Source organism: Sebastes fasciatus, chromosome 16 (assembly GCF_043250625.1).
Source record: "Sebastes fasciatus isolate fSebFas1 chromosome 16, fSebFas1.pri, whole genome shotgun sequence".
NCBI lineage: Eukaryota > Metazoa > Chordata > Actinopteri > Perciformes > Sebastidae > Sebastes > Sebastes fasciatus.
The window spans coordinates 28521210-28536265 of record NC_133810.1 but is presented as its reverse complement, the minus strand read 5'-3'; the positions used below and the strand labels follow the sequence as shown (position 1 = coordinate 28536265).

The 15056-nt window shown below is 40.9% G+C and overlaps 2 protein-coding genes and 1 long non-coding RNA gene across 10 annotated transcripts in view; 1 reads left to right on the top strand and 2 right to left on the bottom strand.

Moving 5' to 3' along the window:
- sptbn2 (spectrin, beta, non-erythrocytic 2) overlaps positions 1-2440 on the bottom strand; it is a 48200-nt gene extending 45760 nt beyond the window's left edge. For 2 of the 4 annotated variants that reach the window (XM_074611624.1, XM_074611628.1), the window contains exon 1: positions 2243-2379. The gene's annotated coding sequence lies outside the window, so the exon portion shown is untranslated. Of the gene's footprint in view, positions 1-2242 lie in introns of all 4 variants that reach the window. The other 2 variants (XM_074611626.1, XM_074611625.1) reach the window with 2 other exon arrangements.
- Positions 2441-2656: 216 nt separating this feature from the next.
- LOC141753193 (uncharacterized) lies at positions 2657-12340 on the top strand. Of its 2 annotated transcripts, none has more exons than XR_012590411.1 (3): positions 2657-2788; positions 11174-11275; positions 12204-12340. It is a non-coding gene; the product is annotated as an uncharacterized LOC141753193 (long non-coding RNA). The 2 variants fall into 2 exon arrangements; XR_012590410.1 differs by having other exon boundaries at positions 2692-2801.
- A 3-nt stretch (positions 12341-12343) lies between these two features.
- ltbp3 (latent transforming growth factor beta binding protein 3) overlaps positions 12344-15056 on the bottom strand; it is a 38271-nt gene continuing 35558 nt past the window's right edge. For 3 of the 4 annotated variants that reach the window (XM_074611631.1, XM_074611630.1, XM_074611632.1), the window contains 4 exons: positions 14410-14571; positions 14222-14311; positions 13970-14098; positions 13510-13798 (listed from right to left, as the gene is read on the bottom strand). In XM_074611631.1, the coding sequence (XP_074467732.1) occupies positions 13647-13798; positions 13970-14098; positions 14222-14311; positions 14410-14571 (533 nt within the window). In that variant the 3' untranslated portion in view covers positions 13510-13646. Of the gene's footprint in view, positions 13799-13969; positions 14099-14221; positions 14312-14409; positions 14572-15056 lie in introns of all 4 variants that reach the window. The other variant, XM_074611634.1, reaches the window with a different exon arrangement.

The window sequence follows — 15056 nt, the reverse complement described above, 5'->3', positions numbered from 1 at the left end:
TGTGTGTTGTATTGGGAACCACTTACATAGGAGAATAATGGCCATCCTGTAATGGAGAGGCCATTGGGTTTAGTTCCACAAAACAACAAAAGCTCTTACCAAAAGTGTCCTTGAAAAACATCTAACCATTCCCTGGCCCACTATTAGGTGTTATAGCCAAGAAGATGTTTTTTACTGATGCAAGTTGGTCAACCCTTTGCATGTAAGAGGGGCTTTCCCACTTGGTCATAGCCAATGTTATCCCTCTACCCCTTAACTACTATACAGTATTTTCCAACAGTGTTTCAATTGTCTTTTTCTTATTTCTTCTATAGATTTCAGAAAACCATCAAATAAGAAGTGACCATCCTAGAATATAACCCTTCATCACCAATAACTACTCTTAATCATGGGTGATACCTGCCATCTATTGTAGACAAAAACAATTCAAATCAATCAATAATGATGCTTTTTAATTAACCAAAAGTGTCCTTGAAAAAACATCTAACCATTCCCTGGCCCACTATTAGGTGTTACAGCCAAGAAGAGTATGCCATCACTGATACAAGTTGGTCAACCCTTTGCATGTAAGAGGGGCTTTCCCACTTGGCCATAGCCAATGTTATACCCCTTAACTACTGTACAGGATTTTCCAACAGTGTTCCAGCTCCTACATATTTCAGAAAACCATCAAAATATAATTGACCATCCTAGAATATAACCCTTCATCACCAATAACTACTCTTAATCATGGGTGATACCATCTATTGTAGCCAAAAAAAACTGGACTGATGTCTCTGGGTCATGAAACATGCTTCTACACGTGGTAGCCAGCAGATGTCAGATCTCAATATCTGCAAAATTAGGAGCTATCCTCTCAAAATGACTGATAGACTTGCACTTTTCAAAACAACGTGTTCACTGGCCTTTGTTTTCAATGATCTTCTGCTTGTAGGACATACTTTTACCTGATGCATCCCTTGCTATGACTCACAGTCTAGGCCAGTCATCTATTGTAGACAAAAAAACTAAAAACTCAAATGGTTCATCAATAATGATGCTTTTTAATTGAATTACTATGCACGCCCATCGCCCATGTGTTTTTTTCTTTTCTGTCACAATAACAGTTATTTATCAATGGGCTGATGTATCTGGGCCATAAAACATGGTTCTCTACACGTGGTAACCGGCAAATGTCAGATCTCAATAGCTGCAAAATTAGGAGTTTATTCTCTCAAAATGCATCCCCAGTATTTTCCAACAGTGTTTCAGCTCTCTTTTTCTGATTTCTCCTATATATTTCAGAAAAATCATCAGAGAATAATCCTAGAATATAACCCTTCATCACCAATAATGATGGGTGATACCTGCCATCTATTGTAGACAAAAAAACAATCTAATTTTAATCATCCAATATGATGCTTTTTAACTGAATTACTATGCACGCCCGTCCCCCATGTGTTTTTCTTTTCTTTTCCCATTTTATCAATGGGCTGATTTCTCTGGGCCATGAAACATGCTTCTTCTACACGTGGTAGCCAGCAGATGTCAGATCTCTATATCTGTAAATTAGGAGTTATCCTCTCAAAACGCCTGATTGACTGTGTTCACTGGCCTTTGTTTTCAATGATCTTTTGCTTGTAGGACATACTTTTACCTGATGCATCCCTTGCTATGACTCACAGTCTAGGCCAGGCACGCAGTATAAATCTCAGTCCTATCATAACATAGCCACACAGCCCACTATGTCGAAAAGCTGCAGCTTAAACAAGATGCCAGCACTATATACCAACATATTAATCAATGCAATGATAACCTGGTTAACGGGCAGGTTAACCAAGCTGGGTTGGTTTAATAAGCAGATGTTGAATGAAAAGATCCACAGGCTGGCTGGCTGGCTGGTTGGACAGAGACAGAAGACACGCAGATAAAATGTGGCTGACATCAGTTCAAACAAAGGCAAGAGAGTCAGACATGCAGAGGGATGGTTCCCCCAATAACGACCATGATACACTTCTCAATCAGGCAGCTAACAAACCAGAATTATTTATGAGTTTATTTGAAGTAGCATCTCTTTCAGAGTTTTCAAAAAAATGGCATTAGCTGCCATACAAATAACGTTATCTGTTGGCTTTTGGATGCTAGTAGCAGTGGCTAGCACCTGAATATCACCACAGACTCTCCTCTCCTATCTCTCTCTAGCTTTGTTATTAGCTAACTGGTGGTGATGGTGGTGATAAATATAAATAAAAAGATAACTTACCCTTTATTTAGTCTTCTGTTACAGAGGCTGTAGATATATTAATATAACTACCGAGTCACCGTGTGTGATATCTCACCAGACATGAACAGTATCTCCCTTAGCAACCGCCCACGAGCCACTAAATTCAAATTCTAACGGTTTAATTTCCCAGGTAACGTTCAAATTCTAACGGTTAAATCTCCCAGGTAACGCAGATAACCGTTAAATCCGCATCCTCGAGGAGAAAAAACGGCTCTTTTTTCCTCCGCTGCTGCTACTAGCGGAGGTGCACCGCGTTACGAAACCAGGCGTTTATATTTCGCTTTCACACACAAGCGGGGGAAGAAGAAAAACGACGAGAAGAGCCCGTTTTCAAGGTTTCAGAGGCAGGTAATGAGACGGATATCCGCAGCAGCTTCTTCTTCTTCTTCTTCTTCCCCCCCACCGCAGCCGCCGAGCATCCAGAGAAGGGTCCGTCCGTTAACCTCACTCACTCCCACTGCCTGCTGCCTGGACTCCCGTTCAACAGGGAGAAGAAAGACAACAGTGGACGTGGTGGTGGTGGTGGTGGTGGTGGTAGGTAGGTAGGGGTGTGCGTAGGGGGGTGGTGGAGGTGGGTGTGTTGGTGTGTGGGTGGGTGCTGACCCTTCACAGTCACATGTTTTTTTCAGTATATTCTCAACAATAACTGCTGAGAAGAGAAGATGCTCTGCTGCTCCTGCTCTCTCTATATCTGGTGCTGTCCCTGGTGCTAAAACTGAAATGTTCACATTCACAGTTTTGTATCTCAAGACAAGCCTTTTTTTGCTTGCAAACAGTCATTGAATTTGATGAGGAAATGCTACACAATGAAAGCATGGCAAAAATTCGGATTTACTTTGAATGCATCACCTTCCATCCACATGGGGTTTGCAGACCATTTGAGCATCTCCTTTGTAACTGGTGGATACAGGATATATTAAAAAGGGAATATATATATATAGGGCTGTCAAAGTTAACACAATACTGACATCATATGAAACTAAAAAACCTAAGGAATCCATTGGTACCAACCATGTCATACTAGCTTGTCGCAAAGGAGGCTAAATAATGCCCCAAACTCAAGCTAAATTTTGTCCAGGGAAAAACTGTCATGGCCATTTTCAAAGGGGTCCCTTGACCTCTGACCACAACTTTTTATGTTGTAACAGGCTCAGTTTTAAAGCTAGAGGGAAGAGACTGGTGTCACATGAAACTACAAAACCCGAGGGAATCCATTGGTACCAATCATGTCATACTAGCTTGACAGAAAGGAGGCTAAATAACACCCCCAACGTACGCTACATTTTTGGCAAGGGAAAACTGTCATGGCCATTTTCAAAGGGGTCCCTTGACCTCTGACCTCCAGATATGTGAATGAAAATGGATTCTATGGGTACCCACGAGTCTCCCCTTAACAGACATGCCCACTTTATGATAATCACATGCAGTTTTGGGCAAATCACAGTCAAGTCAGCACACTGACACACTGACCGTTTTTTTTTGCTTGCAAACAGTCAATGAATTTAATGAGGAAATGCCACAAAATGCAAGCATGGAAAAAATTCAGATTAACATTGAATGCATCACCTTCAATCCACATGGGGTTGCAGCCCATCACTGGTCCTCAGCTTCAAATTCTCTATCTCCTTTGTAACTGGTGGATACAGGATATATTAAAAATAGAATATATATATAATAAGATACTGACATCATATGAAACTAGAAAACCTAAGGAATCCATTGATACCAACCATGTCATACTAGCTTGTCGCAAAGGAGGCTAAATAACGCCCCAAACTTAAGCTACATTTTGTCCAGGAAAAATTATCATGGCCATTTTCAAAGGGGTCCCTTGACCTCTGACCTTCAGATATGTTAATGAAAACGGGTTCTATGGGTACCCACGAGTCTCCCCTTTACAGACATGCCCACTTTATGATAATCACATGCAGTTTGGGGCAAGTCATAGTCAAGTCAGCACACTGACACACTGACAGCTGTTGTTGCCTGTTGGGCTGCAGTTTGACATGTTATGATTTGAGCATATGTTTTTTATGTTAAATTCAGTTCCTGTGAGGGTTTCTGGACAATATTTGTCATTGTTTTGTGTTGTTAATTGATTTCAAATAATAAATGTATACATTTGCACAAAGCAAGCATAGTATTAAACTTGACAAATCTCACTTTAAGGTACATTTTCAACAGATAAAAAATGTGCAATTAATCGTGATTAAATATTTTAAGCAATTGACAGCCCTAATATATACAGTATATATGGTGTCTCCTCCTTGGATTCAACTCATCAATGTCATTAAAAACAGTAATTGTCCCTAGTAGTTTATACAAATACATATATCCTACTATAGCCATACTACAGGATTACTTTATAGGGATCCATTCAAAGATCTCACCCATATCAGCACTTTTTATTGAGTCACAAATTATTTCTAGAAATGAAAAACACCACAATCTTGATGTCTTTTTTTCAGGTTTTCCCTCCATTCGTTTTGGCATTTTATCTCTGAGAACTGCCGTTGCACTAAATTATTCCTGAGACACTATGCAGCACCTGGTTGGTGTGTGACATCGAGCAAGTCGCCAAGATCTGGGTTATTCATAAAGCCGCCCTGGAAGGTCCTCATGCCAGGGACCAGGAGCTTTTCTCTGTTGCACGGCATAGTAAATGTGAGCAGTGATTTGATGGTTATTGCAGTTGAGTTAGAAAAGATCCAGAGAGGGACTCATTCATGCTGGTGGTCTGAAGACAGGCACCCAAACTCCCAACACCTAAATTAGCCTATATCTGTGTCTTTGCGTCCTCTGTCTGCACTGTGTCTCTCTCTCTCTCTATAGGGTGTGTATCTGTGAGCATGGGTGGTGCTGAACCAACAAAGTGGTGGTGGCGAGGGCTTTATGGGATGATGGGTCTCGTCGGCAGGGCTGAGCAGTTTAGAAAATAGCATGCTACTCATTCTGAGCAGTTAGTGGTAATGAAAAAGCTCTGTTGTGTTAGTGTGGTTCCAGTGTTTTGCATTTTTTGCTGTGAGAGTATTATTGTAGTTGAAGCTTTCAGAGTGGGCAGGAAATTTCCGACTAGAGCAGCTATAGCATCAATGGCATGCTATTGATTTGCACTATCAACACATTTGAGCAAATTTGTCACTGCTCAAAAATGTGTATTGCACTAAGCACCTGACTCAACAGACTTATTTCAGCGGGGTTGATGGACGGCTGAACTAAGGTGAGGGACAGTTTGAAAGGGGACCTTGTACCTCAAAGAGAATACTGTTGTCTTACATTTTAAGCCGTATCAGCTAGACTTATGAAAGAAAAGCTTGATAACGAAAATAAAATGAGGCCATGTCTCTGATGTGGGGCTGTTGAGCGAGGCCATTAACCGCCAACTGCTCCAGCAGTGCTACTCAGTGGCCAACAGATCAGATTGTGGTTGTTGTGGGCATGTGAATGTGTGAAACTGTGACCAGGGCATCCCTAAAAAGGGAGAAATGCTCTTAGAGAAACAACACTGGTTAAGTTAAAGGCAGGGTTGACGATGTTCTCCAGTCTACACTATTTGTTATATTGGTTGAAATGGTCTTTACACCCTGACAGCGATCCATTACTGATGAGCTCTGAAGAAGGACCGGAAAAGAGCCGTCATCTGTAGCTGCTAAAATCCTGTAAAAACGTCTACCACTCACTGCCTCCCGGTCCGCTTCGAAAGAACCAATCAGATGCCTCCCTGCCTCCCTGCCTCCCTGCCCGTACTCTACCCTTGGCGTGCACCAGCCTGAACTCAAAGCGCGTCGCCGCCACACGTTTACCGGAGAATGGAAGAGAAAACTCAGCCCTGCAGTAGCACTGCCGCGGTTACTTGTCATGAGGTAGTGGTGTTGAGTTGAGGTCCTCTCTCCGCTCTGTGTCTGTGAAGTAGTTACAATGCGGCGGTGCTCGTGCATGTGTGTGATGGGTGTTGCCTTGGAAGGAGCCCCGAGGGGAGGGGGTCGGTTCAGACGGATCTCCTGAGGCGATGCTACTTTCAAATTATGCTAGCTTTCCAACATCGTCGACCCTACCTTTAAGGTTAAATAATATTTTTACATGATTTTAACTGAAGTTTTTGGATTTTGTTGTTGACTCATTTTTACTGTCATATGCAATTAGAGTATGTAACAAGGCTATTCTCCTACATTCAATCAGTTTAGGGTCGGCTCTAGCCCTTTTCGTGCCGCGTGCGAAATTCGGCTTTGGAGCGCCCCCTGGCATTATGTAATTACATTTTTTTTTTAGGGTGAAAAGCGACCACCTATATGGTCTATGCCTTAAACCAGCCCTGAATCAGTTGGTAACTTGGAGAGCTTAACACTAATGAAGCCCTATTGTTGAAAATAATTGTCAGTTCTGTTAACTTGTAAGTTATTAATTGAAATTTTGTAGAAATATCACACACTATAAGTCCATGTTGACTTTCAACTCTCTATCATTGCATTCACTGATGTGACCCTCCCACATAAGAAGACATTACGCAGTTAAAACACCACTTTAAATCCAAACATTGAAAACACTCAAAAGGTGGAGGATAGCTATTACTGCTATTGTATGTTATGCTGACAATACTCAACTGTATATTTCAGTTAGTCGCTGGTACCTACATGTATCATGATACATTCTGATAAAATGACTTTTTACATATTTTAATCTGATATTTACCTCAATTACTATTCAGTGAGACTGATTTTAATTCACATCTGACATTTTGTTTATCTTATTTATCTAATGAAAAAAAAAAAAAAAACATCATCTGAGCAAAACGAATTAAAAACCTTTACTCTTGAAAAGACTTTACATTGATTTATGTCGGTCTGGTACAACCTCTCCTTTTTAAAATTGGAAAAACTCAAGTTCAGGTGGATTTACATTTTACTTCCTGAAGGGTACAGTGTAAACACACATCAGGCTCTCTGTCCAGATGTGTACAGTAGTGTTTAGGGCTCCAAAAATTACTCATTTGAGCTGTGGGTATGTGTGCTAGCGCGCACACACACACACACACAACCTGTTTACGCCCCCGGCCCCAGACCCCACCCCTGCTCACAGACCCACACCCCAGCAGAGAGCTCATCCACAATCCACCATGACAAAGGGAAAGAGCTGAGTGCAAGGATATAAGGCTGCCACTGGCTGCCAGAGTGTGTCCAGCACAGTGCTTTCTGCAGATTGCAGCAGTTTGAGCTAAACCCCCTCTCTGTCTGCTCACTATAGACGGGACCCGGTGGGGTGGGGTCATCATTAGTGTGTGCACTGAGTTGGGGGGCTAAAGTTGGTGTGACTGTATAGCTTCACAGCCGGGTGGACATGATCTCTATTATCCCGACCTCCCCCCCCCACCCAACACAATGTGACTGATATTCCCAGCCTTAAATCTGAATCGCATGACTCCAATCTCGGGTTAGTGGAGGGGGTCTCTGCGCTGACCTTAAATAAAGTGTCTGACGCGGCGACAGACACAAGCTGAAAGAAGCACAATTCACAATCAACTCCTGTAGCTTCTACAGTTGTAGCCCCATAAAGTTTACTGATTACCACTGGATAGATTACTTTAGATCTGAACCTTTTTTTCCAAGAGCATAATTCATCTTTACATGCTACTTTATTTTAGCAGATGTGCTCCCTCCCTATAAGGCTGCCCTGCTGGGTTTGTTTCCTTATTATTAGCAACACCTCTGATGCTCTGATAGCAAGTCCTCTTCCAAATTTGGCCAGCGTGGAAATCTTTCTTTGCCATCGCAGATGAGCTTCACTCCTCATTTGTCTCACAGAAATGTTATAGTTCAAACTGTTTGTGACACTTTGATAAGTCTTTAAATGCACAAAAAGCACAAAGACAAATGGAGGGGACCTGTTGAATGGAGAAAAGCGAAAGAATTCCCTCTGTTTTCTGAATTAAATAGCCCCCCTCTTTTCCTTCCACACTTAGTATAAATCAACCATTGCAATGGCAGAGATGTTGATGACTGAACTGATCTGAAGCGACAGGTTGACTAACTTTAAAGATGCAGCGACCATACAAACTCGACTATTCTGACTCAATTCAATCCTTAGATGTAGAAATTTGCAAGTCATTACAAGATGCCATCCTCATCTTGCTATGTTACGTTATGTCACGTTTGTCCCCAAACTTCCAAAGTCAACCTAAGCTGTATTTGACCAACAAAGAAGAAAGTTTCGCAGCTGCAGTCAACAGCCACCGGTACCTAGTGGGTTATAGTTTGGTCAGTGCGACCTACAAAAGGATATTTATATCCCCCGACCACTTTTTTGAGTCATCTCCCAAGGACACCTGTGCTATTTCTGTTCCCCCCTCTCTCTCTCCCATCCCTTTTCTTATCTCTCTCTCTCCCTAAACTAGTTGCTGGAGGTCACCCTGCTGTTCCAGTTTAAAATTATATAATAATTCGACAGAATGAAACCAGGGCAGTGAGGAGCTGTGGTGCCAATATGGTGCAAAGTGACTCACTGAGCTCACAGGATGAGTATATACCATCTCTATAGGGACACAGACAGCTTGGTGAGTTATTACACCCATTTTCTTGGCGTGCAGATCAGCAGACGAGCCATTAACATGAATCACATGATAACGTCATGGTTTCACTCACATGTTGCTTGAGAGCATTTCCAGGTGGAGAATAATCAGAAACTACAACAGGTGTGGCAGCCCTTCCACAACATACCTACAGTGTCTCCTATACTAGGCACAGGGGAATTGCACCTCTCATAATGTTAGATTCAAACTGCTTCTTGAAACTATTACGTTCATTATGTCAGACCAAAACCAGATTGTGGAAGCTTTCAGACCCATTTGGATGAAAATATAGGCAGAAATGAAAAATACCTCAATTTTAATTGTATTGGAGCTCATAAAATGAATCTTTTTTGCGATCTACACATCGCAGTGAGTGAACACAGTGTGGTGATAATGCTTACTGACTTCATGAGAACTGTGTATATTATTATAGTATATTGTGTATACTATGGCCACATAGATTTGTCTGTACATGTCTGGAAATAATTAAAACAGGCGGCCATGTTGTAAAAGTTATTGTCCTGAACAATTCATCAATCCATTATGGCTCTTGAAGGAATTTCAGCCAGTGTACATTCAATCTGTAAAAACAGATTCATTCCAAAAGGCATTTATTTTTCTATAAATGAATAAAACACCTACTGTGCGTTGAAATAAAGAAAAATTTGCACAAATTGCGCATTTACTGTCTTGCAGGAACAGTGGGGTTTTTGTATATTGATACCTTATCCGTTAGATTTACTGTATCTCACCACCTCAGAAATATAAGCCTTATCATCTTGCAACCAGAGCTGACTACACTACAGTGCAGACATGCTGCTGCTGATGGTGTAAACCCAGTTAGATTGATGGGAGGCACATTCAGTGCTGCACAGATGTACAAGCAGCTCCCTCTAGTGGAACATCTCGTGGATCATTTTTGCCCCATTTTTAAGAAAATTGGTAATATCTGTTTTTGACATGCAAAATTAAATGTGTGGGAAAGAATATATTAAAGAGGTCACACTATGGCTATTGATTTGGTTAAATGTTTGTTAGAAAACGACAATTTAAAGCAAGAAAACCTATAACAATTAAGTTAAAATCACACACTGTGGGACAGATTGTGTGGCACCGCTAGAAGACAAGGTAATCGAGTGCAGCAGGTTTTTGTGCACTTGATAAATGGTCTGTGCTCAAATCTAATATGAACAGGCTCGCTGCAAACAATCTGCACCCTCCTCACTGACAGTTTACCACTAATCTCAGTATACGCTCCAACGGGCTGCAAAAACAGGCTGTTAAAATGGTTTGTTTTATTTTTCTAGTCTTAAAAAAACCTACAGAATAGAACTCACTGAGGTTTATTAAGGGAGAGACTGTGCATTTGTGTATTGTCACTGTATTAGCTGTACAACATCTTCTGAGATCATTGTGGATATCAGTAATCATTTTTTCACTCAGAAAGCTGCATGAAAGAATCACAATTAAATCACACATTAGGTGTGATGTTGACTCCATAAATATAATATATAACTACAAAATCATCCAAGATTGAGTGAAGAACAAGCTATCTCTCTTTGACCACAAAGAAATAAGGTCAAAAATAAAAGATCTCGATCAATGAACAAGTCCCAGCTCAGGGAGACACAGATAGATGCCTTGGTGGTGTTGTGACTCATGGACCGTCTCAGCAGGAGTGAAGTCTCATCTTTTTACTCCCCTTTTTACGGCCTAGTTTAGGGATGACTTGCTGATGAAATAACTACTTTAAATTCAAACTGTATTAAATGATATAATTAGGAACTGGAGAAAGAAGACCGATGGAAGGGGACATTTGTGTTTTGTTTTGTAGTAATGTGTGCATAACGGTCTTTTAATTCATGATAAAGACACTAAATTGTTTTTGAGTCATCAATTTGCATAGAAATAAGGGATGGCTTTTTAAGTTGTTTGAGTCAATCAAGGAAAATTATGTTACAATCACTTGGATGTGAGACATTTTAACCTGTCAAACTCGAGTGTAATTATCACATTAATTGCTGAAATGGGGCCATAATTAATTGGGGGTTTTTTTGTGCTTGAGTGTCTGATGTGAAAACGTTTGGGAAACACTTGTGGAGGAATCTACTTATTTTGTCAAAAGTACCTGGTATAAAACCCTACAAATAAAAGTTGAGAGCTTTTTCATCATGTGTGGAAGCATATTTTTGCATAGTTAATAAGTTTCAATATGTAAAAAGTATATTTGGAAACATAAAGTATATATGGAGACATTTTACTTCTTCAAGTTACCATTTGTTAAACAGGGCTTCATCTCGGTTTGCATCCTCGGGTTCTTCTGGGTCTTCTTTGTCTTTTCATTTCAGGTCCTGCGGTCATCCAAAGACGGTGCTGAAGAAATAAGTGTTGCTAAGTGAATCAGACGCCCAGACCGGACACCACCGTGGTAGCAATCTGTCAATCACAAGGTAGCCATGCCCTAAAGCATCCCCGGCTTTATGGTCTATTTGACTCTAAATGGGACCATAATTTACTAAATGAACATCATGCTTAGAGACATTTTGAGTGTGAATGCAATGCTTCAGCAGCACATGACCCTCCCTGTGCAGGGGGTCACCCGCCACAAATTCATTCTCCACTGGTGGGAAACACTTGACGTGTTGTATAAAAATGCAGTATCTTATGAACTTAGCTCATCATGGGTGTCACTGTGTGGACACTCACCTATAGTCCTTAAAGAGGGTTCATGGATGAACAGCATCTGGGCCTGCCTCGGTGACCTAACACAGACAGCACCAGATACAAAGACCCAGTTGGCCTTGTTGGCATTAATATCACCAGCTAAGTGAACACCACCACCACTACCACCACCAAACTCTGTGACTCCAACCAAATCGGTCTTGTGTGAAATATCTGGTAAAACTGGGTTTCACAGTACAGCTGAACACCAGCTTGTGTTCCCGGAGGTTTCTGGAAGGTAGTTATAGTAACACAATGAGGCCACAAGATGGTGCTGTTCGTCAGGTAGCTGATGTCATCTGTGGACTTTGTGAGCTACTCTCCCATATTCAGCACTCTATTAGTATTTTGTTTAAAGTTGACCTACACCCACACTAAAATAAAAACAAAATGCGTCTTTATGCTGCAAAATACCTGATTCAAATAACCAGTGCAATGCTGTAGGATGTCTGTGAAGGAGAAAAATAACACTTTCAGCAATACAAAATGTCCTATCAAGACAGCATGCTAACAACCAAAATGTGTTAAATTATTTCAGTTTATGAATGTAACAGATTTGTACATTGAAGTAACAGTAAAAGTAAAAAGAGTAAAGAAGCGAAGCTAATGGAAGACCTATGGAAACCCTGCAATGTGCTGTGTTTATTTGCTTTCTAGGCGTGCTTGAGAGGCAACACTGAATCATCCACAGAGCAGTTCCCCCATACTACTGAAACTGACTACATGTGAACTCTGAATGTGTCCGTCTGCTCTGTTTTCATGAGTGAACCAAACATAGCAGGTCCAAACACAACACACTGGTTGGCATCTTCTTTTTTTAATCAAATTTATCTCAACAGCGTCTTTGGTTTTCTAAATACTTTGATGCAGCATTCATGACAACAAACGTCAAACTTTCTTGGTTTTCCGGAATAAGCTACGTTTAGCAAATATTCCCACTATTTTCATTGCTAAGTGCTTGACCTTTCTTTTTCTAGCTTAAATTTACTTAGGTGCACATGTCAAATTATACAAAAACTTCAGGTTTCTCATATTTTACATCAACAAATAAACAGGGGGGAGGACAGGGACCATTCTTACAGAAGCTGTTGATCCATCGGACAAACTGTACAACAACACAAAATCAACGATGTGTGGTTAGAAAATACAATATCAGATGACGTCAATTTAGAATTAAACATGAAAGAATGTGGACCTAAATGGGAATGTAAAGGGGGAATACCGTAACATGTAAAAGTTCTCATGGTATTCCTGTAGTATGCAAATATTGAATGGGCTGAAGTAAACAAGAGGAATACCAGATGGATCTTTGAAACACATTTCTGTATTAAAACGAGAGGTGGCGTGAGATCTGAGATTCAAATTAAAGGAACAGTGTGTAGGATTCGGGAGACCTATTAGCAGAAATGGAATATAATATTCATAACTATGTTTTCATTTGTGTACAATCACCTGAAACTAAGAATCGTTGTATTTTCGCTAGCTTAGAATGAGCCGTTTATATCTACATGGGGACAGGGTCCTCTTCACGGAGTCCGCCGTGTTTCTACAGTAGCCCAGAACGGACAAACCAAACACTGACTCTAGAGAGAGCCTTTTGTGTTTTTACATTACCTGAAGGCCACAGTAGTTCTCCAACACGCTTGGAAAGTGAGGAGTGAGCTGAAGGGTATTCAGTTGGTTGCAACCTCACCACTAGATGCCACTAAATCCTACACACTGCTCCTTTAACAATGAGAGATCAATGCAACAGAGAGATCAATGAAAAAAAAAATACAAAAGAAGCACAATTTAAAATTAACAAAAAAAAAAGTTTAAAAACTATAATTACAAAAAAATGTTTGACAAATAAACATATTCCTTTTCTGTATTGATTATTTCTTGAATTAAATGTGCAATGAGGAGTGAAAGAGGAGCTGACAATGACAATGTTTTGTACATTTCTTATTAGCTACTGCTGTGATTTTGGCTCCTGGGGAGGTTCACTGCCAACACACGGTCCCACGTTCGTACTGTGAGACAGTAAGTGTGTGTGTGCAGCATGAGCTTGTGTGTTTATTGCATACTGTAGATAGGGATAAACGGAGTGACACACGGAGGTTACCGAGTTCTGCGTCGGACGCATGTGTTTGGCCTGCGTGTGGCCACAAAGCCGTTTTTGCAGTAGCACTTGTACGAGCCGGCGGTGTTCACACAGCGAGCGTTCTTGCATGGACTGACGCGAGCTCCTGGTTCTGCACACTCATCGATGTCTGTAAAAAATAAAAAAACACTTATCAATATTAAAGGAGATAAAACATCAATCAACAGTGTCAAATAGAAATTCCTCCATTTGCTACTGTATATTCCTTAAAATGCAATAAGAAATGAATGACAAAAAAGTACTTTTTTAAAATATTTTTGTAAGGCTAGCAAGTGCAAACCTATACAGCGGGTGCGGGAGTGGTCCAACCTAAAGCCTGTGTTACATTCACACATGGTGCCCAGGTAGGAGCGGACACAGCGGCCATTTGCACAGCTGCATTCGTCCGAATCCTCCTCTGAGCTGTCACCTTTTACAGACAAACAGACAGGGGAAATGTGGGAAGAAAATAAGGGTAGGTTGTGGACAAATACACGAGTGTCTGACATATATGACCGTATATTGACAAAGACGGTGTGATGTGTAGTTTTACCTGGGTTGTAGTGGGCGAAAGCTGCCAGGAAATCCTGCTCCCCATCAGACTCGGTCTCCAGATGCATCTCACACAGACGACTGAACATCTCTGAACACGAGGAATAAATAAAGTCTTTTTAGCTCAAAAGAAAAAGAGAGGTCGACAGTTGAAGCTGAGCGGCCGGGGCGGAATTTCAGTTTGCTCACCTGAGTTTCTGCGGGGACAAGTGTTACACTCGGGCCCCCAGCCACGACCGTAGTGACAGCAGCATTCCGAGTAGGTCACCACCATGCCGTTCCTGGGCTCGCTGCAGATCAAGCCCTCGTCGACCTGCAGGAAACACACGTCTTTGTGGGCTGCAGTGCGATCTGGGTAAAAAAGGAGGATAAAAAAAATAACATGAAATGTTAACTGTAGGTTAACAATTAAAGGTAAAATGTAAGAATTCAGGCAGTATCAGATTTACATAGTTTAAGCACAAGAAGCCACATTCAGCCAGTCTCTGAGCTCTAAGTTTAATATCAGGGTTTCTAAGTAAAACAGTGTTCTGCAAGTCAGTGGAAGACAATTATAATGTAGGTAAATGTGTAACTTTAAGGATTAAATGTCATCCCAGGTGTATTCAGCATGTGTAACGCCATAATAAAGCCTTAAAACATCTGCATTATTTGGCTGAAAGGTTCTTAAAGATGATGGATGTTGGTCAGATGTTAGAATATCTCAATAAATGTTACATGCATTATGAGAGCAACTTGAATGTGCTTCAGTGGAACATATTTATAAATCAGAGTGAAGTAAGTGCACAATATGTACTCATCCATTTATTCTCTGTACATGCTCATTAGGGTTGGGG